The 26655-nt window shown below is 43.2% G+C and overlaps 1 protein-coding gene across 4 annotated transcripts in view; it reads left to right on the top strand.

Moving 5' to 3' along the window:
• ltbp3 (latent transforming growth factor beta binding protein 3) overlaps positions 1-26274 on the top strand; it is a 29803-nt gene extending 3529 nt beyond the window's left edge. The window contains exons 2-28 of one of the 4 annotated variants that reach the window (XM_019873542.1): positions 11050-11328; positions 12028-12191; positions 12267-12372; positions 14072-14158; positions 15140-15256; positions 15346-15492; positions 15741-15848; positions 15934-15990; positions 16478-16555; positions 17660-17785; positions 18646-18777; positions 18862-18990; positions 19136-19255; positions 19386-19508; positions 19864-19986; positions 20119-20238; positions 20780-20908; positions 21360-21530; positions 22388-22468; positions 22586-22714; positions 22850-22987; positions 23054-23194; positions 23731-23859; positions 24379-24540; positions 24623-24712; positions 25064-25192; positions 25489-26274. In XM_019873542.1, coding sequence (XP_019729101.1) covers positions 11050-11328; positions 12028-12191; positions 12267-12372; positions 14072-14158; positions 15140-15256; positions 15346-15492; positions 15741-15848; positions 15934-15990; positions 16478-16555; positions 17660-17785; positions 18646-18777; positions 18862-18990; positions 19136-19255; positions 19386-19508; positions 19864-19986; positions 20119-20238; positions 20780-20908; positions 21360-21530; positions 22388-22468; positions 22586-22714; positions 22850-22987; positions 23054-23194; positions 23731-23859; positions 24379-24540; positions 24623-24712; positions 25064-25192; positions 25489-25640 — 3467 coding nt within the window. In that variant the 3' untranslated portion in view covers positions 25641-26274. Of the gene's footprint in view, positions 1-11049; positions 11329-12027; positions 12192-12266; positions 12373-14071; positions 14159-15139; positions 15257-15345; positions 15493-15740; positions 15849-15933; positions 15991-16477; positions 16556-17656; positions 17786-18645; positions 18778-18861; positions 18991-19135; positions 19256-19385; positions 19509-19863; positions 19987-20118; positions 20239-20779; positions 20909-21359; positions 21531-22387; positions 22469-22585; positions 22715-22849; positions 22988-23053; positions 23195-23730; positions 23860-24378; positions 24541-24622; positions 24713-25063; positions 25193-25488 lie in introns of all 4 variants that reach the window. The other 3 variants (XM_019873541.1, XM_019873544.1, XM_019873543.1) reach the window with 3 other exon arrangements.
• Positions 26275-26655: the final 381 nt, after the last annotated feature.

The following is a 26655-nucleotide window of genomic DNA, read 5'->3' as shown; positions in this document are numbered from 1 at the left end:
TCTGTCACTGTTGGTTTAAAGCACCGGTGTCAAATTCAAGGCCCGGGGGCCAGATGTGGCCCGTCATATCATTTTAAGTGGCCCGTGAAAGCGAATCAAAAGAAGAAACGAATAATGTCATTTGTGGTCAGCTTCAGCTTTGACGGCTAACTTCAGAGCGTCCACTGTATTGCTGAATTGTAACTTCCTGATATTACTCGCAGGGCTCATGACGCCGGCCCATTTGCACAGTACAGTTCATGCACAGATGCAAAAGGACGAGGGTTCATCCCTTAGCTATTTTTATCATCAGCTCAACAATTCCTTTATTGTTTTTTCCAGAGAGCGCTTTGATTTACTAGCCTGTTGTGGCTTTTTAACCTGCAGACGAGTCTTCCAGTTGAGCATGTCACAGCGCTGCAGATTCATACATCCGATCTCCGGCTCCTCTCCTTTGATTTGTTTGTGTCACATTTTGGAGCTTCCATGTCAAATAATTCCGCCGTTTAAATTCCTGGAATAACTGGTGATTGTGAGACATTTGTTCTGGAAAGGTGGGAGCTATTCCGCAAAGCACCTGCATCCTGGATTTATCATCCCGCACCCCCCCAAAAAAAAGAGTGGAAAAATATGACTGAGTTTTTTGGCTCGTGCGGCAGCCTCAAGGAGCATTTGGCTTCCTACGCCACACGAGATGCGTGTTGTTCTGCGTGAGCCCTGGAATGTGTGCGAGAGTGGACCCGGTGGAAATTTCTCTCCCCTGTGTTAAATCGGCCACCGCTATAGCGGCAACAATATGAGGACTTTTCCATATTTGTGACGTGAGCTCAGCCTGACCAAACCTGTTTGAGTGTGTGCATCGGTACAAAAACCCACAAAGCCTGGACAAAGATGACTTGGGCTGATGAATTCGGGCAGTGACTAAAAAAACAATCATGCTAATTTGGAGGTCTGCCAGTAGATGAATATCACATCACTGTAGGGCTGCAGCTATCGAATAATGGAGATGAAAAAAAAAAAACATATATTTTTGCTTGTTTAAAGAACATTTCCACTTGATAATGAACAACAAACTGGTTTTCATTTTTCGGTAATCTACATTTGATACCCTAAATTTAAACTGCAAAGCAGTACACTATTTTCCTCTGTAGAAACATGAGTGAGATTTTAGGCAAATCTCTCCCCGTAGATTTTGGTTTATGAGATGAAGTGACATCAGAACCACAGTAGCGATTTTGCCTTCTCAAACAACATATGAGTAAGCCTGGTTTGTTCAAAAGTGATCACTCGGAACGGCGACTGTGTCAGAATGGCGGGCATGATCCGCTGGTTCTCGCCAACCTTTATGGGGCACTTGAGCGCTGTTAATGCTGTTAGCCACTAATGCGGCTAGCTGCTAACACAGTAGCCGCAGCTAAAATCTGGCAACAGGCGCCGTACAATACACTGTTAGCGTAATGAAGTTGTCTTTTATTTTTTCGATTGAATGTTATATCAGGACAACACTGTGTTGTTGACATCGCTAGCAACAGTTTGTGACGGTTATCGAAACGCCCCAAATACAGTCTGGCAGGTGATTGGCAGTGTGTTTACAACATGCATAGCATGAACATTTGTTGCTGGGGTTACGTTTATGATTATTATGTGAGCAACCGTGCGTATGTTAATTCTCTATTCCATTGTTGGCTTCCCAAATTAAATCCATCAGACGCCCAAAGTGTTTTGTAACTAGCAGAGAAAGTTTGACTAAGAGACTATCATGTAATTCCTTGTCATGGCCTCCACATCAAAAGCATGTGCGTTGTCATCACACCGCAGGAAGAAAGACACAGGCATCGCTATTGATTATGTCAGGACTGAAAGAAGGACCCCATCCTGTTGTACTTAGTCTACCTGTGAAGTGCATTTCTTAGGTCGTTATTCAAATTGTGAGGAGGTGTACTTTTTGGGGGTTTTTTTTTGGGGGGGGGCTGAATTCAACTTGGCACAGTGATCTTGTTGCGTGCTATCGTCCACAAAGAGAGACAAAGTTATTTTGTGCTGAGCAGACCAAGTATCCAACATTCATTGGCTTAAATTTATTGGCCTGTGACTCCATCTGCTTTGGTTCCTTTTTATTTGGCTCGATGTTAAGACAGAAAAAGCTCTGGGGAGGCACCTCTCAATCAGCTATTTAAACAATGCCAGGACTACACATGAATCTTTAGAGACTATTTAGGAGCATATAGTCAACCAAAGAAATGGGATCCAATGCCCATCTATAGCCTACCACCCTTCTACTAAGAGTGTGTCCAAATATTTTCATGTAGTCTGTCATCTCTTCATCAGCCTCAATGGCACCTGCCTACTTTTTTTCTTTCTTTCTTTCTGTCTGTCTGTCTGTCTTTCGATATATCGCACTTCAGTTTCTTATCGTGACAGGATGTTGACCAGTTATGTCACAGTCTGGGCTGCTTATTGCTGAAAGTGGACCTCATCATCATTAGTAGAAATGGCTATTCTGGGAAGTTCCCATGTGGTTCTCTATTTCGAGTGAATGACAGTAGTAGCCTGCGGTTTGTTTTGCTTCCCCCCACCCACCCTTTCCCCCCCACAGCACAGGTCAGAGGTCCATGGGAGTTTGAAAATGTCCACAAGTTCCGTTCAATGCCGTCGCGTTTGCTCTCTGCCTAGTGGCTTGGTTTATTTTAGCCCGAAGCCCACCCCACAGACTCCATGCTCGCTTTTGGTTTGGGAAAGGCACTCACACACTCTCACGGTGAAGTTTGGAATGGATAGGCTCTCGTACATTCATGAAGTACTTTCTTTCATTTTGATGTGGCCTGCGTTTTATCTCGCGTGTAATCAGGACTCTGTTACAATATTGTTTCCGCTGCCTCTTTGCTTGTCACTAAATTTACTCGATCCAGCTAAGAAGAATTCAAGATTACCGAATGAATTGTATAAAAAGATTGAGTCATTATTATCATTAAATGGAGTGTATTTATTGACAATTCCGTCAATAATTTAACTACAACAAGAATTTTGCGACATGTAAATGAATGTTTTTTTTTTAAATATTCAGATTAGTGGTAGTGTTACTTTTTAAAAGGGACAGTGTGTAATTTTTTTTTTCTTCAATGTTCATTATTTTACAAATCCACAAATTTCAAATACATGCAAAAAATACGTTCTATCACATCGTCATTTTTTTAAAAGATGTAATTGTAGGTGAAGTAATCGCTAATTAAATTACACTGGGCGCGCCTCCTATACAGGAGGAGGCTGTCATGTTTCACCGCCATCTTTCTGCTACGGAAACCCAAAGGAGACAAACAGCGTGTGCAACAAATGGATTGTACTTACTTCTTCACTTAAGAGAATACTAAAAGTCGTTTGAGAAAAAAAATTGGTGGTCTCTCCGAGGCACCGGAGTGCCGGTGCTTCAAAATGTTTGCGCCTAGGTCATTGCATTCTATAACTTGATCACTAGATGGCACTAAAGTCTACACACTGTACTTTTAAAGGGGAAAACAAGCCGAAACACGACATTCTGGTTAATATTGCATTGTGGAATATGACTTAAGCATCAAAATCCATCCGTTTTCTTGCAGGTTGCTTTTGTCTTCGCGTCAGTTTCAGCGCAACGATAACACTTGCAACCTCATGTCATCATTTTTGGTGGCACTCGTTTAACGAGACGTCCTCAGCCTTTGTCTGCGGGAACTGAACACACGCTACCTGCAACGTAGTTAGGTGAATGTCCCGTAATGGCATCAGCGACTAAAGTCTGTTGTGCACCAGACAATACATTCCCTGAATCGAAACATTCCCTGTTATACAGGGAGACCACCCCTGCGAGTCATTTCAAATCAAATTCCTCCTAGTCATCACTTTCTACAAAAAGAAACTGTAAAAAGAGCCAGTCACTTGTATGGGCCATGAAGCATTGCAGTAAAATAATGTTTGGAAAACAAAGCAGCAATTTGGGTTGTTTTTCTGGGGCAATGTCACAAGGCAACACTTTGCATGTTTGCGCGAGCGTGTGCGCCCGAGTGTGCTTGGTGTTCAAATGCTGTTTATCGACCTGCAAGTCAAACAAACAACCTTCTTTACCATCCTTAACACCCTCCTCCTATTTGCCCGGTCGGGGTTGGGGGGAGAATGGGAGCAGTTATTTAAAGCCGGTCGGAGGAATGCGTGCGCCGGGACTGCCGCCATCGCGCGGGACCCTGTAGCTGTAGCGATTAGCCAGGGTAAACAGAATAACACGGCTTCTGCCAGAGCTGCTGCCATGCTCTTAGACTGTGCTGCATTCACAAACCTTGAAGCTGACGCATTCACCATTACGGACTGTTATCTAACTGAATAACATCTGTGCTGTGAATTGTGAGCATTTCCAGGCTACAGAAGTGGCAGAAGGATGTTGTTTAAGCGCTAGCTAGCGTTGGTTTAACTTTTATGCTAACAGAACCGACCACACTGCTGCTAAAGTTGTGGAGTGAGGAACAAAACATTTAAAATCAGGAAATGTTAGCAAATGAAATATACAACTTTCCTGTTAGCGCTTTTCAGATTTTGACAGATGTAGGAAGTCAAAGTAAGAAGTCAGAACAACAAATACACGAGTACAGTATATATATGAATTGAAAAGGTAGTTATTATGTCATTTACTGCCAATGTCTGGTTCAGCAATACCGGCCTGACTGCTGCAAGAGACGGGCTGATTGCAAAAACAAAGGCTGTGAACTCCATTGGTGCTTTGAGATATGAATTTATTTTGTTCCGTTCTCAAATTCATCTTTCCCCATTCAGATGAATAGGAAAGCCAGAAATCCAGTGCGGCCTCCCCCCCAAAACCAACAAAAATGTTCGTCTTGTTTTGTAATGAGGAAAATAGCACTCTATATTATTATATTTAACATATATTGCAGCTGTACTGAAAGCACTATATAAATAAAAATCTATTGTATTTTGTATATCGTAATAACAAATAGAATGTAAAGAATTTAAGTTTGTACGTCATGATTCATTCGTTGCGGCTCCTTTACCACCGGGTGGCAGTATAATGCAGTAATGTCGACCAAGAGCATCACTCAACAAGTGATTTAGGAATCTGCAGTAATCGAAGTTGTGCGGCCTCCCCCCCAAAACCAACAAAAGTGTTCGTCTTGTTTTGTAATGAGGAAAATAGCACTCTGTATTATTATACTTAACATATATTGCAGCTGTAGTGAAAGCACGATATAAATAAAAATCTATTGTATTTTTTATATCATAATAACACAAATCGAATGTAAAGAATTTAAGTTTGTACGTCATGATTCATTCGTTGCGGCTCCTCTACCACCGGGGGGCAGTATAATGCAGTGATGTCAACAAAGAGCATCACTTAGGAATCTGCAGTAATCGTAGTTGTTTTTTTCTGCAGAGGATAAAGAATATATGCATGCGAGTACTCTTATATTGTTGCTCTGCATTTATCGATGTATTGTTTGTGTTCAAATATCCGCTACTTAAGACTAGATACTATTGATTAGCTTGTCTCTAACGTTTCCCCATTATGTGTTAGCATTATGCTTAACTTAAACTTAACGCAGCTACGTGGTTGTTTTAACTACACATTTAATTTTCTTCGTGTTATGTTGTTTTGTTCATAGAACCCTTGAACGATGTAGCTTTGCCTTACTGTTTTTATGCACCCAGTCATTGGGACGTGTTTAATCCGTGTGGAGAAAAGTGTACACACCGGTGCCAGCAGCGCCATTCAGAGTTCAAGCAGACTGCAAGTGGCTCCAAACCAACTACAGACTGTAGGAGGACAAGATGATGACAGCTTTGTCCCATGCAAAAGTGCTAGTTTGACGCCTTTGGACAGATGCTTTGAGCTTTATGAGAGGATAGACGCAAGCAGTTGCAGCGCTTTCCAATAAAGGCGGTTAGCTTAGCCTAGCATTATGACTGCAAACGGAGCGAAAACAGTCAGTCCCCCCCCCCTGAGTACTTTTAAAGCTCATTAGGGCTATATCTGTTCTGTTTCATTCATCCGGGGCTTACGTGCCAAACTATTTCCTCCGAAGGGACAGCCCCAGTGCATTATCACTGTGTGTGTCCGTGTGTATGTGTGTGTGTACAAAAATAGATCACCTGTTTTCTACTGTCACACTTTGACCATAGCAGTTCAGACAACTGGTCTTAGGGTCATGTTTAACCACTAGTCCACTGTCATAACATTCAACCACTAAAACACTTTTTTGTTGTGCGTTCAGGAATGCAAGTTAAAAAAAAAAAGACAACAATTCGGTGCATTTTTGATTGGCCGTTACATCTGCAACGATGCGATGCTGTGGGATTCGGATTTTGAAATCGACCGTCACCCGCTGATGAGAACGACTTGCTGAACCCCGCGTTACAGTTCAGACGGTTTCAGCTCTGTTGCTCGGTCCAAAAGTTATCTTGTGCATAGAACGTCCCCTAAATTCTGGCAACGTATTCTGAAACGATTCGATCTCTCAGTTTACTGTGTGACGCTTTACCGTAAACGCTGCTGCGCGTTTTAGCGAGCGGTGCGTCCGCGCCGCAGGCCAACAATACGAAAAACGACACCAGTGGAAACACACAGAGCCGAAATGTGCGCGCGTGCGTTTGCCATGTGCAAAAGTGTGCAATGGAGCTCAGAAAGAGAAACAGTGTCTATATTTAATCTGTGTGTGGGTTGGTTGGTTAAGACAGGCCCGTGAATCACAGAGAAAGTGACTCAACTGGCGTCATTATTATTTCACAGTCTGATTCCTTTGATTGGGGGCGTGGCTAATGCTTGTTTGTGGCACGGCGGGTGTGGAAGGGACACATCAGGTCGTTGTGTGCGTGCGTGTGTTTGCTGCTGTCTGCTGTACGTGCAACTTGATTTTTTTTAACTCTGTTTTTGTGGTGTGTAATTTGTTGTTTTTGGGTGGGAAGGGTGCGGCAGTGGCTGGAATGACGTGGGGGGGGGGTTGCGTTATGATGATGCGTCATCGAGAGACGCCATCGAGTGGGTGGTCGCGTCACGGGCCACTCGTAGGGCAAACCTGGTTTTATTTTTTTTTCGATCCGGTCTTTCTTTTTCGCTTTTTTTTCTCTTTCTTTCTATCTTTCCTTGCTCTATTTGTTTCCTTGCTCCTCCTTTTTCTTCTTAGGAGCTCCTTGTCTCGAGAACAATTTCTACCTCGCTTTCCGTCCTGCAATTCTTGGCTATCCCCCTTCGTTCTTTTTGTTCGTCTTGACTCCCTGCTTGTCCTTCTGCCCTCCGTGGGACTTGCAGTCTTCTTCTGTCACTTGCTTTCCTTCTTCTCTGCCCTTTTCCCTCTTTCGTCCCTTCCCGACTTCCTCCTCACTTCTTCTTTTCTCCTGTTTTTTTTTCTCTCTTTCCCATCTTCCTCGATACCTGTTCTTTCTCGGTTGGTTTTTGCGCTCGTCCCCGCTTCCTTCGTTTTCCACGCACCCTCTTCCATTTCTTTCCCCCCCCCCATTTTTTGCCTCTGCCTTTCCTTCTGTCATCCCTTCCTTTCTTCCAGCAGCCAGAATCTCATGTTCATTTCCATGCACGTACAGGGTTTCAGTTTTATGGCTGTGGAATGCGAATGCGTCGTTTCAAATTGAAGAGACAGGTCATCACAAGCTCTAGATATCACATCATTTTCTTTCTTAGGCGTCTTTTGACTCGATTCCCTCACTCGACCGCACGCCGCATACGTCATTTTTCCAATGGCACGTTATCTCCCCCCCCACATTTTAACATAACCTGCCACAGTCATTTTAAAGAGAGTGTTTCCCTTATAGATGTCCTTAAGCACATGAGAAAACCCTTTACTGTCAGGCCAGTGAAAATCCTACATTTCCTCTCTTGCCAGAGCATGACAACACTTTTAATGGCTTAACAGAAACCACATGTACAACAGCGGCATGGACGTATGAAGGTGGAGAAGGGCGAGTTGCAACTGCAGTTTTGAAATCACTTTCCATTGTCGGGGCTTTGTGAAAAAGTAAATAATTGACCTCTCGTGCCACCGTCCCGCCACCTCCTGCAGCTCGCGTAATCGTACCATCGCGTCGCTCAAAGGAGCAGTGCATTTGATTTTTAATAACACCCCCCCCACCCCTTCCCCGTCTCTGGAATGTGTTGGATCCTTGAAGACAAAGGCGTGGTACGCGCCCAGAACGGCTTGTCTCCCAGACCGAAAGAAGCTTACTGATGACTTAATGAGCATGGGAGGATCATAAACTCCGTGCTGATGAAGGGAAAGTCTTCTCAAGATGTAAGCAATTTTGGTCATTTTCTCTTAGCGGGCCACGCATATGCAGCTAACACCCTGCATTCCATCGGCAGGGAAAACCAGAAAGCGTTTCTCCCTTTTGTCACCACTATGTCAAGTGATGATCCGCTCCATAAAATGTAAATCATAAAGGATAATCAATGTGTCAGTCCTGCAGCCCTGAAGAACCACAAGGCAAAATCCAATTAGCAGTGTAATATAGACAAGATGTTTAACTTGGAAACTTTTTTTTTTCCTGCTTAATAAAGCTGCTGACAGTCAACTGGATTTGAATGATTTACACAGTATTTGAACCACAAGTGGTTGCTACTGTACTTTGGGGTGAAGGACGTTAATGGGGAATGCAGTTACCCGCGCAGGCATCTCACTGTACACTTTCACCAAAGTGCAGTGGGTATAAAACGTCTGCACCCCCTCGTCCAAATGTCAGATCGTATCGTAGAATTATTGGTGCATCTGGAAGAAAATGAAGAACGGTCGAAAATGGATAGAAACCAAAGTCCAATTCACTTGAAGGGCTTGTATCCCACGTTTGAATAATACGACCCGGAACTGCTGGATAACCTTTCCATCTCCCTTTTGAGTTTCATGAACCTGACATTGATCCTGACTTTGCTATCTTCAGAGAACTCCCTCTGTTCTGGACTTTTTGCAGTCAGACTGGGCTCCCCGCTCCACTCTTGCCGAGTACAGCCTCTGTGGCTTTGTGTGGGATCGTGTGACATTGTGTAACATTTGGGAGAGAGAAAGAAAAGAAAAAAAAAAAGATGGTCTTTGGTTTGCTTCTGTTATCGCCATTTTCCTCCCCCGCGTCTTTCCCAGTTCCCAAATTGGATGCAAAGTGCAGCCGCAGCCCCACTGTGGAGCTCTTATGTCAGAGGATGTCTGGTAAAGATGACTCCTGTGTGTGTGTGTGTGTGTGTGTGTGTGTGTGTGTGTGTGTGTGTGTGTGTGTGTGTGTGTGTGTGTGTGTGTGTGTGTGTGTGCGTGTGCTCCTCATCTACTTCCTGTCATTCATCCAGCATGTCGCTGCCTGCATGGCGGTTTTGCACTGTCACCTTGTGTTAAGTGTGCGCACATGTCAAAAATCCAGTGAGGTGGCATTCTTAAATGAAAAAAATTGTTTGCTCACATAGCAGAAACATTGCAGCCTTCTCTTTTCGTGTTTGAAATTGTCCTTCCTCTTCCAATGGCAGTGTTTGTGATTTACGATGGAACTTCACAACTAATATAGTAATAACTATTAAATCGCATTAGTACAAATCAAGAGCTACTAAAACACCTTCCCGTGCATAAACACCTTAGGCTTTATTCTGCTCAGTAAATAAGTGTCAATTCATTTCACAGCAATAATAGCTTTGGACTTTCGGGCAGTTTTCTCACAATAAGTCTTTCCAACATGCGAGCTGACTTTTTTTTATTGAGACCCTTTCAGAATTGTTGCCTTTTGTCTTTCTCGTGCTGAGGATGTCCCGCTGTGTTTAAAGTGATCCAGGCCCATAATTACCCCTCAGTCCAGACTCACTGGCAGTGCGCCCCTAATTGTTTCCATGTGGATGCTTTCCTCTTTGTCTTGGTGTTGTTTGAATGCAATTTGTTACCAGCGAAAAGAAAACACTACTTAGTACACGTGTAGTGGTGAGGAGCTGTGAAACTGAAACTGCCAAAAGCTCTTCCGTTTCTCCTTTTTTTTTCCCCCTGAGAAGTCCCAAAACGGCAGGTTGAAGGTTCCAAAATGGAGACTTTAAAGTTGCAGTGATGGCTGGCGAAGCCAGCGACATCTTTTTTCTCATACATTCTGTAGATTGAGATAGGGTTCCCCCATTAAGACTGTGAAACGCATCAGTGACGTCACCTACTCTTCGCCTGCCAAGAGCTCGCTTCTGATTGGCTGTAGGGACCTGCGAGTCCAGGAATAATTGGCGGATCCCTTTTTTTTTCTTCCCTTGTGCAACGTACACTGATAATTACATTTGGCAAGTTATTTTTACTCATATGTACACTTTTTTAGGCCGCTGAATAACCAAAAACAGCAAAACATCCGTCTGTTTAATGACAAATACAACCTTCAAATAAAATATGTACTAGCCAAAAATATGAAACTTTAAGCAGAATTGTTGCAGCTGAGAAACAAAGAGAGTTGCAGTGTTGTTGATTTTAAACGTATACTTTATTAATTCTTTCAAACAAATACAGACTCGTCTCTGTCCGACGACGTGCCTTCTCTTCTGCGTTCCGCTCGAGAGGCGTTCAAAGACCGCCTCAGAAAAACGTAAATGAATGATTGCTTCAATGGCACTAAGAAAATCGAAAACGCAGCACTACAACAGAAAATCCAGTGAGGAAATTACAAAATAAATTCTATGGGGGGTGTTTGTGAACACACAACAAAGGAATGAATAACAGACTAATTCTGAAACAGTCTAGTTTCCGACATAATGCATCAAATGCAATGACACAGAAGATTTCATATGTCACTGGAGATGCTCATATATTTCCGTGTACGGCTCGCTTCAGACTCGGTTGGCTAGTCAAAGATTTACTCCGACCAACCAATCAGATGACGTGAAAATGCCGACATCATTGGGCGTTCAGCGCTCTGACCCTACAAATTCATGGAACAAATATTTTAATTTCGGTTGTAAATGGGCATCAGTGCTTCTGATGGTATCGAGGCCACGCTGGACCCGATGGCTCACCCATGAATCTTAACACCGGGTTATAAATATACAACATATATTAAAAAAAATGTCTTCCTCCCTCTGCGTTTCTACAGTTGTGTGCCCTCTCACGTGTTTGAATGGCGGCGTGTGCAGCTCCAGAAAACACTGCCGGTGCCCGCCGGGCTTCACGGGCCGGCTGTGCCAATTTCCTCTGCGGCTCCCCCAGCGAGTTCAGGGGGCGCGAGGCAACGAGCCACCCATCTACCCCGTGTCCTTAAAGCCAGACGGCCAGAAGCTGCTGGAGCAAGCCAGCCTGGGACAAACCCAGTTGACTCAGACGCACTCTGTTTTCACCTTACCCTTCGCCCAGCCGGGCCACCATTCCTCTGAAGGTACCGGCTTGCTTACGTCGCTACGACACTTGAAGTGGCCTCAGAAGTGGGTCTCAAACTAGTATACCGTCGCATGAATCGGTATCCAAGATGTAGCGCTCAGTTTCTAAAACATTGGTGAGTGCATCATTGGAATAAATTAGAAAAAATCTCATTTGCAATATGTTTTAATGCAATATATTTTTTTTAATTTCATTATGTAATAGAATAATTGACTGTCAAAATTGTCAATAATGACCGCCTTACTCTGTAGTTCGAGTAAGCGGAAGTTCAGATGCTCGTGTAAAACTGTACTGTTCAACACCAGAACGAGTAAAAGTACAAACTCTGAAATGTAATGAGGTGGAAAAGTAAACATTCAACGAGACAACAATTGTCGACTGGAAAATTCCCTTCGGAATTATAACAGTATGAATTGGCAAAGTGGTGTGGAAAATAGTATTTATGTATTTAAAATTTGGGATTTTATTTTGAAATTTGGAGAGGCAAAATGGAATAGGAATGAGCTGAACAGTTTGAAGTTGGAACGGTCGAGAAACGTATCAAATGGACTTAAATATGTAACAGTATCAATTATCTCAAATGCGTTAACAAAAAAAAAACAAAACAAAAAGCCAAAAAACCTGCAGCCGGTGGTAAAAATGAAGTGACCAGTCAGTAATCATTTTGAGTCATTTCATGTCCTTGGGTTGTTTTCAGTGGAGATAAAGGTGCGTGTCCACCACACGCCAGACACATCGGTGGTCATTCAGCCTGTGGACCAAGCGGATGGCAAACCTCCCCAGAAGACGGGACCGCGCCCCCTGCCCACGCGACACAAGCCCAAGGGGCGTTGCTTCCAGGAGACCACACCCAAACAAGCCGTGAGTTTCGTCACAGGGCCGCCACGGGGTGCAAGACTCCCCAAGTGTTCCTAATGATTTGTCCGGTTGTTTTAGTGCAACAGCACCCCGCTTCCTGTTCTGACCAACCAAGAGGACTGCTGCGGCAGCGTGGGCAACTCGTGGGGACAAAACAAGTGTTACCAGTGCCCCAAACTGCCAAGTAAGCCTTTTCAAACGTTACATTTCCATTTTCATTTTTCATTCGTGTTTGTGTCGTTCGCCGACAATACTTAAAACAAACAACCTGCTGTGCTTCCCAGATTACAATAAAGTACTCTTCGACTTCAGGAACTCGAACAAAAATAACACTTGTCAACTGAAAATTGTATTCCGAAATGGCGCTATGTGTCCCTAAAAGTATTTTTGATGCTAATTTTCTTTTTTTTTCCCAACCACATCAGGTTTTAGAGATATTTTCTTTCTTTTTTTTGTTGTTGTTGTTGTTTATAAGTTTGACCTCTAAAATCGCATATGGAATACGGATTTAATTTAAAACCGTGACGTCTACAAAAAAAAAAATTCTAATCCTAATTCATCATCAATATTCCGAAATATAATCCTGGATTACATATTATTATTGTTATGAAAACCTGATGTGCGAGAGAAAAAATGAGGGCGGAGTCAGAATTAGCATCACCAATTAAAAAAAAAAATCTCTATATATATATATAATATCATTTGTTCACCAGAGTTACTAGTCATAAGTGTGGAAATTTCAAAATCAATATGACGTTTTTTTGGGGAGTTTTTTTGCATCGCAGTATCCACTAAGTGCCCATACAACCCATCTCCGCATCTTGTGTGTTCCTGGGAACATTTATCCAGCCCCAAAAAAAATGTGTCGGGCATCCCCGGCGAATTGTACCTTCCAACTTCTGAAATGTGAATTTGATAGCACTGTACATGAAAGTTAGGGAGGAGAACGCCGATTCACCAATTATAGGAATGACACACGCGCAGACAGTGAGACAGAGGAGGAGAATGTGGAAAATACGGCTCTCCGACATCCCCATGTTCCGATTGGCCTGCCCGGCGCAGGACTGTCATCACGTCGCCCAAGGTTGAATTTCAAGAAAATGTTGGCTCTACATTCTTTCCACTCAACTATTATTCCAGCTCTCGGCACTGAGTCACACAATACAGCCTTTGACAAAACCCGATACTGTACGTCTGGTTAGAATTTAGAACACAGCCCGAGTCCCGTATGCTTTGTTCCATCCGTATTCATTTATCGCTTCAAATTTTTACACTCTTATTCACAATGTACACTTTGATCTTGCTTTTCTGTTGTTGTTCCAGTTTACATTCACAATATTCCAGTTCAGTCCACCCACAGTTCTCTGAAACTGCTGCTTCGCTTTTTCCCTGGCCTTTGTCGCCTAGAATTCGTCTGGGTTCGAAACGCGTGACAAACGAGGCTAATGTGCCGTTCAACGTTCAAGCCACGTTTCAAGACGTGTTCGTCGCATGGCGAGAGTGGATTGAGTGAGCAGAAGGGCTCATAAAAGCTCTCATTAGAGAAGCAAAAGAGAAAGAAAGTCGTTTGTTTCACTGTAAAATGTGGGGAGGAATCTTTCACTGGCTTTGACAACTGCAATTTCTCAGACCTCGCTGCCAAAAATACGCGCTGGCGCAAAATGGAGGCTTCTGTTTTTATTTTGTAATTTGCTTGGCCATTTACGGTGAAACTCCGAGCATTTTATTGGGGGTAATTTGATTATATTGGGAAATTGACTTAATTGCCTTCTCGGCGCAATGCACTTTTCCTTTTATGCATAATGCTAAACTGAGAGGTGTTAATGAGTCACTTAAAGGTTTATTCTCGAAAGGTCATGCTATGTTTACACGTGTGTCCTCAGATGCTTCCGTCAAGCAGACAATTGTCGAGGATTATGGCTCCACCTGCCCGCAAGGCTATAAAAGATTCAACAGCACACACTGTCAAGGTAACGGGATGATTTTTTTTTTTTTTTTTTAATGGTTACATCATTGTCGACAGCTCCATTGATAGCTCAATTTATTTATCGTCTTTTTGTCGTTTCATTATTTGCGTATTGCGGAACTCCTGTTGTCCCGTTCACAGATGATGCAAAAGTTCAAACAGAATGAGAGTCCATTTCATGAAATGAAGTGCCACAAATGGAAGCGGTTCCCCTCTATGATGCAGAACTCGTTTTAAAACACGTTTTGATTCTTTCTGGCTTTCGACTCGACTGTTATTTTTGTGTTTGTGTTTTTTTATGTTGGTACCTGTCTTAGTTTTTATATGTCTGATTTTCACTAAATATACGGTGCTTTGTCTGCAGCCGTGGTTGTTTGAAAGTTCTCTATAAATAAAGTTGAGCTGAGAGTCCTTCTCGGGCAACAGTCTCGCTTTGCTCAATGGCCTGAGAGCTGGGCTGATTTGAGGGAGGAGAGTGCGGAAGTAAAATGCAGATCTGGCTGAGGCTGCAGGGCGAGACACGAATGCATTCTTGGTGTGGTTTAGCCAAACACAAGACTGTTGAAGTAATTCTTGCGTCCAAATAAAAGAATTTCTTCCCAGGTTGTTGCTCTGATTTCCACGGGTAGGGCATTCAAGAGAAATGGAGCCTTTTTACCTTTTACAGTGCTTTCCTTCCTCTTCTTAAAGTTTACCCAGTATTTTATGATTTGACGCCGAACCAAAAAAAGTGCTTTTTCATCTTTTCAACTTGTATTTTCAAGCTGAAGATTTTTTTTTTATAACGGCGACGGTTTGAATCTGTCCTGCTATTCCCGTTTTTAGATGTGAGGATATAGGAGATTGAGCCGAAATAGGTTCTACCTTCCGCTGTTCTTCCTGAAACTGCACTCTCTGCTCTCCTGTCTGTAACTAGAGATAAGAACCTACCGTGTATCTAAATCACATTTCCGTGTTTTTACTCCCACGCTGCCCGGCTTTGAAGATATCAACGAGTGCTCCATGCAGGGCATCTGTCAGAATGGAGATTGTTTGAACACTCTGGGGAGCTTCAAATGTTTCTGCAAGGCCGGTTTTGTCCTGGAGAGGAATCGATGTGTCGGTGGGTTGATCTACCGCTAAAACATTCCAACATCAATCCTTCGGTCCTCATGGAGGTAAAAAATGTTCCATTCCCCGCCTCCCGTGCAGCCGAGTTGGCCCAATGCTACCGGATGGTGACCGACGTCAGGGGTTGCGAGCATGCCCTGCCCACCCAAATCACCAAGGACATGTGCTGCTGCACGGTGGGCAAAGCTTGGGGGCGCAACTGTGAACGCTGTCCGCAGGTGGGCACAGGTGAGGACACCATGCTCGTGGCTTATAAAATGCCATATTATTATCATGATACTTTACTGCAAAGTTGGCGTCATTTGTTTATACACTAAGAGGGGTATTCAGTTAAAAGTGAATGTTTTTTTTTTTTTTTGTTTTTGGGCTTTGCATCATGTTGGAATTTAGATGAATGAGTATTAGAAGCAGCTCCCTCGACAGCGGCATTTGATTTCAATGAAATAACACTTTTGTCTTCATGTTTTGATACTCAGTGGCCTTCAGTAATATCTGCCCTGCCGGCAAAGGCTATGTTGTCCATAGTATTCGAGAAACTGTGGTCTTCCCCCCGATACCCGACCATCCCAATCCTAAGAAGGAAGGTCAATAAACTCTCTCTTCTTGCAAACACTGGTACTTGCGAGCACAATCCCAATGATGATATTGATCTTTTTTTTCCTCATCCAGAGACGACAACTGCTGTGCAGCAGGCTGCAACCAGCGCTCACAGTCCTCGCGTTCCTGGTAAACTGCCCTCGTCCACGCTTAGTTTACTGTTCACAAATGTTTCAGAGCAAGTATTTTCCCTGGAAACGGAATTCATTTGTTTGGTGTGGTAGCGAAGTTAGTTTTGAATATCACCCTTAAACCTCGAGAAAATGAAAGACTGAAATAGGGGATCTCCAGTGCAAAAACTAAATACTCGATTGAAGAAGTCTTGCAGAAGTCCAATGTATTTTATTTATAGATAATTTTGTTCATATTCAGTCATACAACATTTCATTACTTTTTTTTTTTTGTTTTTTTTCAAGTCCAGTTTTATGAGGTTTAGAAAAAGAAAGCTTTTAGCTTGGCTGAAATTCTCCAAAAAGTTCGTTTTTTTGCATCGAGTTTGCACAAATCAATGTTTTTATACTTCTGGAAGTTATAGTTTGTACTTGAACAGGCAGGCATATCACAGTTTGTTGTTGTTGTCGTCATATTCATTTTTTAAAATCTGTTTTACTGGCAGTTGTCATACCAACCCCTCCGACAATCATCCGAATGACTCCTGGCAATGACCCGTTTGAAACCCAAACTAAAGTCTCACGTGAGTTTGCCCGCAAACCTCCGATTCCTCATTCATTGTCCTCCATCTTAAAGATCAGCAGAAAACAATGAGATGACTTTTAGGCCGGTAGCTCACAGTTGAGACGCTAACTCTACTAATACATTTCTTGAACGTTTAGCATACCTATGAGTTGTTTTTAGGACTAAGCTAAATCCTGTCAAACGTTTTCTTTATTTACTTTATGCTTTCCACAAAATCACTCTTTAGGTCCTGTTTTTATTGTCTGTGTTTTGTATTTAAATATGTTGGCTCAACCAAACTTGACTTTGTTCAGAGAATACCTCATTGCCATGACACATACAATATATTTGTTCACATAAGCTGACATCATTTTGTTTTGTAGTAACACAAATATGAATCACATCCCCCTTTGCCATAAGTTTTTTGTTTTTGTTCTTGTTACACTGTCTAGTGGCAACTGGTCCCGAGCCCAAGTTTTAGCATGGCTGCTAATGGAATGTTGCTAATTACCACATCTGTCTTTTCTGCTTTCTATGCTTTATTTGTCCTACTTGTGCTTCTTTGTGGACACTTTTAACACATGAGAAAGCTAGCCAGAGGAATTCAGTTCATGGCTACTTTCCGGTGAAAGCCACAGAAGGTTTTAACACTGGATGTGTATACACTCACCTGTCACTTTATTTGGGTCCACACAGGCTTAGTTTAACGATTTAAGAAACTGTAGCCGTAGTACTCTGGGTGAGAACGGAAAGTTTCGAGGTAGCCTACGGGTCTCGGAAAGCTCATAGGGTAGTTTGAGAATTTGACGTTAAGGAATGACATAGCGCGGGTCCATCGCTAGCTGCTAATGTTATATCTTCTCCATCATCATATTTCTCTCCCCATGAAAATAGCGAAGCAGACGTATTTCTTTGCTTCAAATGGCCTCTGCGGTCATGACAGGTCAATACAAATCCCCTTTGGATGTATGTTTTGTGGTGGCGTAAATCTGCGCATCAAATTGTTCTTCTAGAGTACTAGCAAATGTGTTCGCTAATAAGGTGCCCAGTGAGTGTATATGCATGGCTCTACCGTAGCAGATGCTGGCCCACTAGTAAGTTGTGTGTTCCCTCCCTGAAGCAGAGACAGATGAATGTAGGCTAAGCAGGAACATTTGTGGTCACGGAGAATGTGAGAACAGCCTGAACGGCCACATCTGTCACTGTCACGCCGGCTACCGTCTCAACCCGCAGAGGAACATCTGTGAGGGTAAGAGACGATGGCGGTTAAAGGAGGGGCGCATGGGACTTTTTTTTGGGGGGGGGGGATCGTGCGAGGAAACGTGCGTGCATGTCCCTTTGCTTCGAGCAGATTGTGTCCTGTTACTTTTTCTCGAGCTGCATTTTCTCATCAGTTTGGAGTTAATGAATGGTTGCCGCTTTGAATATTTCACGAGGAGCACACTGCGGAGTCGACTGTGATGCAATTCAAGAGCTGCCTTATTAAAAAATATTTGTAATTTAAATAAAAGTTTTGATGAAGATCATCATCAGCAGGGCATTTGGAAGGCATTTGTAACAATTGAAGTAATGTGGTTTTTACCTCTGCTGAGGAGATTTTGTCATCGAGGTGAGTTTGATTTTTATATGCATATATATATATATTTTTTTTTTTGAAGAAACTTACAAAAATAGCTTTCATATTTTTGTTAAATCTCATTAAAATGTATGTGTTGTGTGTGCAAGGTCAGAAGGTGCCCAATCAAAATTAATCTGTATTCCAAACCAGATTAAAATTTAATATGGGAAATCCATGCCGGCATCAAATCCTGCCTAATCTCATCACATCGTCCCCCCCCCCCCGTTTCAGAGGATCACTGCTACCATTTATTCCACTGTGAAACTTTACCTCATTTAAACTACTGCAATTCTAAATTGTTGCTAATTGCGCATTGATTTCCCAGATGACAAATGTTAATTATATCAGCGGCGTAATGTGCCCTCAAATTGCTCGTTTGTTTTTGTAAAATAAAAATTTTGGCTCCGTCTTCTTTGTCTGGATGCACTCAGTGTTGTGTGTGTTGAATCCATGTCAAAAGTAATATGTGGCCATTGCTCCTTCCTGTCCAGATGATAATGAATGTGAGTCGGAGCCATGCGGTCAGGGCAGAGGCTTTTGCATCAACACAGACGGAGGCTACAAATGCCACTGTCGTCAAGGCTACAAACACATGGTGCATCATGGGAGGCTCAAATGTGTCGGTAAGTCAGGCTGACTTATAACCACGTCATTTTTTTTTTTTTTTGTCCTTATCAGGTCATGAATTTGCTTCACTGTCTTGACAGATGTGAACGAGTGCTCCAAGCGGGACATTTGTGGCACTGGAGGCCAGTGTTTTAACTTGCCCGGCTCTTATAAATGTGAATGTCACAGCGGCTTTAGGAGCAGGTCACACCGTCATCCTGTTTGCGAAGGTAAAAAGACAAGGAAAAAAAAGTCAACAAGACATTCATCGTGTGTGTGTGTGTGTGTGTGTGTGTGTGTGTGTGTGTGTGTGTGTGTGTGTGTGTGTGTGTGTGTGTGCCAATTGTAAGTTATTTTCATGTGGCTTTCTTTTAGATATAAATGAGTGCTTGAGTCCTGACACTTGCCCGAATGAGCAATGTGACAACACACTCGGCTCCTATGAGTGCGTTCCTTGCTTGCCGGGTTACGAGGCCCTATCTGGCGTCTGTTATGGTGAGCATACGAACAAATCCACCTAAAGATCCAGTAACGAAAAATCTCTCATCAGGATGTCAGTGACATACATCTGTATTTGTAACAATAAAAAAATAATTATAATAAAATGTTGACGTGTGTTCACCAGATATAAACGAGTGTCAGAAGCCTGGAATCTGTCCTAACGGGAGATGTGAAAACCTTCCTGGAACTTACCGCTGCCTATGCAATGAGGGCTTCCTCCCTTCCGTTGACAGCAAAGGCTGCAGTGGTGAGAAATTGGCCTTGGGAAATGTTTTTAATGACTCTGTATATCTCTACTGTCTATGTTTCATTTTTTTGGAATTGTACTACTGAAATAATAATAGCTTAAATATATATGGCACCTATCTTAAAATGTACTCCTGTGTCTCTGTATGTACACGATTGCACTGGACAAGCAGCACATTTTGACCAGTGATTATGGATATTAATATTTGCCACCAAATCCTCACACGAGCGCGTCACTTTCACTTCTACTGGATTGATTTCGCAGAAAAGAGGTCACGCGCGGATGATGACTTGGCATGGCCTGAGCAAGATAGTTATTGAGTCCTTTTAAAGCCCGCTCCTCTTCTGACACGCAGACATCGACGAGTGCGAGGACGTCAGGCTGTGCGCGTACGGCCGCTGCATCAATACCGAGGGATCCTTCCAGTGTCAGTGCTACCCGGGCTACCAGCGTACGCAGGAAGGCAGCCACTGCGAAGGCATGAATTATCCACCTCCTCTTTTTTTTTTTTTACCTTGACGTGGTTTATAGTCTACATCAAAGTTCATCATTCCCTTTGCTCAGCTCAGTTTCTCGAGACGTGATTTACACGCTGCCATTGTCCCTCCAGATATCAACGAGTGCGAGAGGCCATCAAACTGTCAAAGGGGCCGCTGCATCAACAGTATGGGCTCGTACACCTGCGAGTGCCAGAAGGGTTACACGCTGGTGGGAGGCCGGCGATGCCAAGGTCAGTCGGCTGGAATGATGCTGCCTGGTTTCTTTGCGCATCGCGAGCAATTCATGCAAGATCCGGATTCAAACTGGGATTGTATCTCCCACTTAATGGTCGCCAAAACCCCCCGGCCTTCTGTCTGCGTGAGCATCTTCTCCATGCTCCTTGCCAGTGGTTTCATTTTGTATTTGTCTGAAAGTGCAACGCCCACTTTCGCTATCCTTTTCTTCACCCCACTTTACTCGAGCTGGGTCAGAATTCAGAGGCAAAGACTGGACCAAATGACAGCTCGTAACTTGGAAAAAAAAAAAACATTTTTGATCGCACTCATAATTCAAGGTACACTTGTATGAGTATCCTTTGCTTTACATAACCAAACATGTGATTTGTTATTGTTTGATGTAACTTTCCAAGCCATGAGTCTGGCTATTTTTAAAAGATCCGAGCAAATATACCAATAGCCCGGTGTTTTCTCACTTTAATCTACCAAAACATTCTTTCGTCTGATGTTTAGATTGGACTCAAAAAGTTAGATCACGTGTTGTTTTCTCTGCAGACATTGATGAATGCGCATCCGACTGGGGTCTTTGCCAGCCGTACGGCTCTTGCGAGAATAGGCCGGGCTCTTATGTGTGCGTCTGCCATCACGGCTACGTCCTTTCCGAGGACAAACACAGCTGCGAGGGTAAGCTTCTTCTCATTCCTCCTACATTTCTTGATGACGAGCTTTAACCAGCCGGCACATTTGATTCCTCCCAGTCCCAGTCTCAGGATCCGCTCACATCAGACCAATTACAGAGAAATACTCCCTTTTAAGGACTAAAAAAAATGGAAATTCCCACTGTAATTGTGTGTGTGAATGTGGATAGATGCGATTGCCAAACTGAAATGAGAAAGCAATCAATCAGTGGTTATACTGGCGAGTACAGCACAGCCTGTTGACTGTAAAAAGTGCAATCAATTTACAGCAATGGCATGACGATGTTGTCTCGCCATTGATTTTTTTTTTGTTCATGATGTTTTTGATGTTGTTGGATAATGACTCAGCATTACGCTTCCAAAGTCATTTGCTTACACGGCAGATGGTGAGCTCTCACAATGTTTGCCCCCCTCCCTCCTCCCCTGTACCCTCGCAGCACCTCAGATGGTCGCAGATGAGAAGAAGGAGTGCTACCTGAACCTGGATGACACCGTGTTCTGCGACAGCGTCCTGGCCACCAACGTCACCAAACAGGAGTGCTGCTGCTCCATCGGGGTCGGATGGGGAGACCACTGTGAGATCTACCCGTGTCCTGTTTCTCACTCAGGTATAACCCAAACATGCTCATAATTAGTTTTTTTCTCTCTCTCTCTCTCAAATGTGTTTTTGTCCGGCAAGTCAACTCCAATGCACTGTTTGTTTGTACAAGGAAACCATCCTTGAATGTGTATATTTGCACCCTTTTTTTTAATTTTGACACATTTTATGAATTTATTTTGGTACAAAAGGCACTTACATAATTCTAGCCTATTAGAGAATTTGATTTGCCTGAAAATATTTTCCATTTAACATTTTCTGGTTTTGTAAAAAAAATAAATAAATAAATCATTTGAATAATCGTAATTTCAATTATTCATTACCAAAATAATCCTGATCAGTATTTTTTTTTCATAGACGAGCAGCCCTAACGTTGACTGAATTTTGCTAAGTCTGCAATACAACCCCAACTGCATGCACATGGATCAGTAATCTTCTTAATACTCCACTGTGCAACTTCAACATACGCAGCAAAATGGCCAAAATATGTTCAGATCACTAAAGGTGTACATTCTGAAATAATGTGCTTGTCTCAATTTACTCACAAATTGACTTGGTGTAAAATCCGGCCTTGTTTAGTCGAACACGAAGCTATTTTTCTGTTGTATGATTGGCAGGTACACATTGAGATCAATAAAACACATTGCTTGTCAAAAGTCAGTTGAGAGTAAATTTGAACTGACTGACTTATGGTCAACCTTTCGTGATATGGAAATAATATACCATCAACTACTGGAGGATGCCCGCTGCATGAATGTGGTCATCTATGACAGTATAATTCTGCTTTATGGATCATTTGGTGGGAACATTTAATGAATGTCTTCTCATGAATGTGTTCATTCCACTTTTGTTCTCTCATTCACCCAGCTGAATTCCACTTCCTGTGTCCTCACGGGCAGGGTCTATATTATGACGAAGGACTCATGTACAGCCGGCCCGCCTACCAGGGTAGATTTTATGTCGTCGCTGCACTTTTCTCATTACATCCGCGTTGCTAATCCGCACAGCAACACGAATGCCGCGATGAACTGTCACTTGTAAGACTTGTACGCGCTTTCTTTGCAGACATTGACGAGTGTTCTCTTTTTGCCGATGAAATCTGCAAGAAGGGTCGCTGTCAGAACACCCAACCGGGATACGAGTGCTACTGTCAACAGGGCTTTTACTATGACGGCAACCTGCTTGCGTGCATTGGTAGGTGTCCAAAGTACCATTCCTGCCAGTACTCGCCTCTATAACTTTTTCAATGTTGCTGTTTGAAAATGTAATCCAGTAAGTATTTCGACGGCGCTGTGACCATGGCGATGCTGTTTTTATGTTCTCCCTCAGATGTGAATGAATGCCACGATGAGTCTCTCTGCAGAAATGGCCACTGCGTCAACACCGAGGGGTCCTTTTACTGCAACTGTAAGCAACCGTGGACCCCAGACGCCAACAAAAAGAAATGTGTGATAGCAGCAGTGGCTGGTGAGTACGCGACAATCGTCTGCCAAAAGACGTGAGCGTGATGACGCGTGTTTTTTAATTGCGCAGATGTGAATGAGTGTGACGACCCGGCCAACTGCAAGAACGGTCTCTGCGTGGACACACCAGGATCTTACTACTGCATCTGCAACCCGCCTTGGACCCTCGCTATCGACCGCAACCGTTGTGTGACTCCTGAGGAGCAGGCCGGTAAGTCGAGACCCCCCTTAGAGAACGCATCAATTCATGGTTGGCCAAAAAAATGTATTTGGTTAGAGCAAAACCAAATATATTGTCTTTCTGGGGTCACAACATCCGGTTCACTCACGGGCAGTGGGGGTGGACACTGTTCCGCAGATGCAGTTCATTGGGTACACCTGCACAATCGAATGAGAACCAACGCAAGAGGTGTATCAAACAAATCTGCCTTTCCAAAGAAGACGCTCACTTTCGATGCACTGAAAGATTCCACTTGACGGAGATTGACATCAAATGCGCTTAAAGTCATTGCATGTCCACTGTGTTGTACGTTAGGCAAGACTGCATTCCTGCTGTAAATACCGCCCGCTTTGGTGATGCAACTGAAACGGCGTCTCTGCCGCAGACAGCGTAACTGGTATTTACTGCAGGACTGTTATGCCGTATTGCTAAAACCACGCTGTTTCTGTGTCCGCCACTTTGCCCAATTCTGGCTGGCCCCAAACAGATGTTCATACTGTAACCAGTGTCTGTGGTGCCCTTTGCAGATGTGAATGAGTGCCAGGATCCCTCGTACTGTAAGAATGGGAGGTGTGAGAACACGCCCGGCTCCTTTCACTGTTTTTGTGACCCTCCTCGCACCTTCAGTGCGGCGCTCAAACAGTGCGTCTATGACGGTGGGTAAAATCAGTATCAGCTAGTTAAAAAAAAAAGTCCCTAAAGACACTTAACACTTTAAATTTATGCACAATTCGTGTTTTGCCAGTGCCTATTATTACCTCTGCTTGACATCATGTGTATTTAATGCATCCAAACGAGGCAACAAAAACCAGCGATCGATACCGTGTTGTTAAAGTACAACAATAACTCAGATCTTTATAAAGGCGTCCTTTGTGATACCGTTACTTGGTCTTTTTAGAGTGTGCAGGTGTGCCTCAGGAAGTGAGCAAGTTTACAAAAGGAAGACTAATGCATGGCTTACAGAGACGTGTTCACGAGCGGAACTGCTGAGTGGGCGATTCCCAAGCACGCAAAGCTGCTAGTCTTATTTCAAATTCCTTGACGGTGTATGAAAGCATTAATATTTGTGGATTTTATGAGCGTGACAAAAAAAAAAAAAAAAGCTTCCTGTACTCATTCTGCCGAATGAAGACTTTTGGAGGTTGTAACGCTTCGACGCTGTTTTCTTTACCCAGATCGCACTGCAGCCCACAAAGACGTCTGTTTCCTGCAGGTGGATGAGGGTTTGATCTGCAGCGATCCACGGAGCGTCATGCTGGTCACCTACTCGGAGTGCTGCTGCCACTACGGCCGTGGCTGGGGGCCCGAGTGCAACACGTGCCCGCCGAGGCATTCGGGTTCGTAAAAGGTCAACCGGTTACGCTGACGCGTTGCCTCCACGGCAAGTTTTCTTGAAGGGCTTGTCTTCTTTGAACGCAGAGATGTTCAACCATTTGTGCGAGATGCACCTGGAGACGGAGTCGGACGGGGAGCAGGATATCCTAACAGCTTTCCCTAACTATAACCCAGGTGAAACCTCACTCCCGACATCTTTGACTTCACATGGTTTGCAGTGCCCCCTCAAGAAATTGACATCGTTAGCATTCCCTCTATTTTTGTAAAGTAAAAGCGGGAAAACACGACACTGAAATCGTGTATTATAATGTCCTCACATGTGGGAAAGGAGAGCCACCACTGTCCATGGTTTTTCTCAGCAATTCATCGCTTGCCAAGAGAACAGTAAAGCACGTGACTACAATAGGCACTCTCACACAGGAGCTGCTGTCAGCCACAGCTCACGCCCATACAGTCACACGACACGTGTCGCCTCACCATAGTCTTTTCTGCTATTTTTTCAATATGAAAAAATTTTTTTGACAGGTGACAGTTCAGAGGAGGATTCAGATGAATGCAGCTGTGCAAATGGCCACTGTGTGCGCTCCTATCTGGGCACCATGTGTGAATGTAACCAAGGATTTAGGTTGGACCACTCCCACACCCGCTGTATAGGTTTGTACTTTGATCATATTGTACATTGAAATGACTGATAAGAGTAGACCTCATGACATATAGCGCAGTCATTTGGACAACAGTCACTTATTTGTTTTGTTTAAGGCCATTCATTCTTTTTTTTTTTTTTTTTTGGAAGTGCAATATCATCACACAGCTGATCATTCAGCCAATGCAGGCTGCGGTGTAAACACAAGCCACATTAGCGTTTCAATTTCACTTACACTTCACAACGTTGTTTGCTTTGGTGTTTATTTCTGCTTTTTTTTTTTTTTTTTTTTTTTTAACCCCCCCAGATATTGACGAGTGTGCAGAACCAGGAGCTCGCAGTAGCCCGTGCGAGAACGCTCGCTGCGTGAACACTGTGGGCTCGTACAAGTGCTACTGCAAACACGGCTTTGTGGCCACACGCAGGCCAAACAAATGCATCCGCCGTAGAACCCAATAACCCCCCTCGACATTTCGCTCTTATTTATCCATGCACAGTACATGAAATGCACACTCAAGTGTTGTGCACATGCAGCTCTGACTTGCATTTAGAGAAAGGACCTGTGTCGACACACAGTCAATGTAAAATTATGGAAGGAGCAAACACCTGCCCCGTTCTAAAAAAATAAATAAATAAATTGGGATGATAAATGTACAAGTAAATGTTTATGTAATTAATTATTGTGATTTTGTTTTTATAATGCTTTTTATCGTTGTTTTCTACTCAAGCCCATTTGAGATTTGTACATTGAAGGCTACACATAGCGCTCTCCCTCTTGAAATCCTCGTCTGCGTTCATGACTATTTAATTCTAAATTGCCCTACTTGGAGTTGTGTTGTTGTACAGTTTGTGGCTTGAGAGTTGCTGTAAAACCTGTTTTGTTGCTGTAAAATATGAGAGACCGGATGTTTTTGTATAATTTGACATGTGCACCTAAGTAGACGTTAAGCTAGAAATAAAAAAAACCATGCACTTAGCAATGAATGGCGGGAGTGTTTGCCAAAGCTGATTTTGGAATAGACGAGAATGTTTTTGCTGCATTGAACCATTTTGAAAATGTGTTAAGGATTTAATAATAATAATAATAAAAATATTCCAAACAATTCTGCGCATTTGCATTTTATGTGTTAAGATGCGTTTTGTTGCTAGAACGTATGCTTACATTCCTCACACATCAGTGATTAACTCTTGAACAGTATCAATAAAAACGATCTCCAATCGATTGTGCTTTCAAAAAAATTTTGGCGGGTCCAAACTCCACCCAACCGATTATTTGCAGCTCTGCTTCAGATTGGAAACGTTTGGTCCACGATGCAAAGATGATGCCGCTCATCCTGTTAGCTCGGGGAGTTCACGTCGCGATGGCGCCACCAGCCCCTCGCTTGTCCTGGTTTCATTCTGTCACAGCGTGATGTCATTTCAATCTGGAACAGCAGGGTGACCTTCAGCAACCAGTTTAGGCGGATAAGAACGA

This window comes from Hippocampus comes, unplaced genomic scaffold (genome assembly GCF_001891065.2).
Source record: "Hippocampus comes isolate QL1 unplaced genomic scaffold, H_comes_QL1_v1.1 scaffold59, whole genome shotgun sequence".
Classification (NCBI taxonomy): domain Eukaryota; kingdom Metazoa; phylum Chordata; class Actinopteri; order Syngnathiformes; family Syngnathidae; genus Hippocampus; species Hippocampus comes.
The sequence above is the reverse complement of the archived record's forward strand: the minus strand, read 5'-3'. Positions and strand labels throughout refer to the sequence as shown.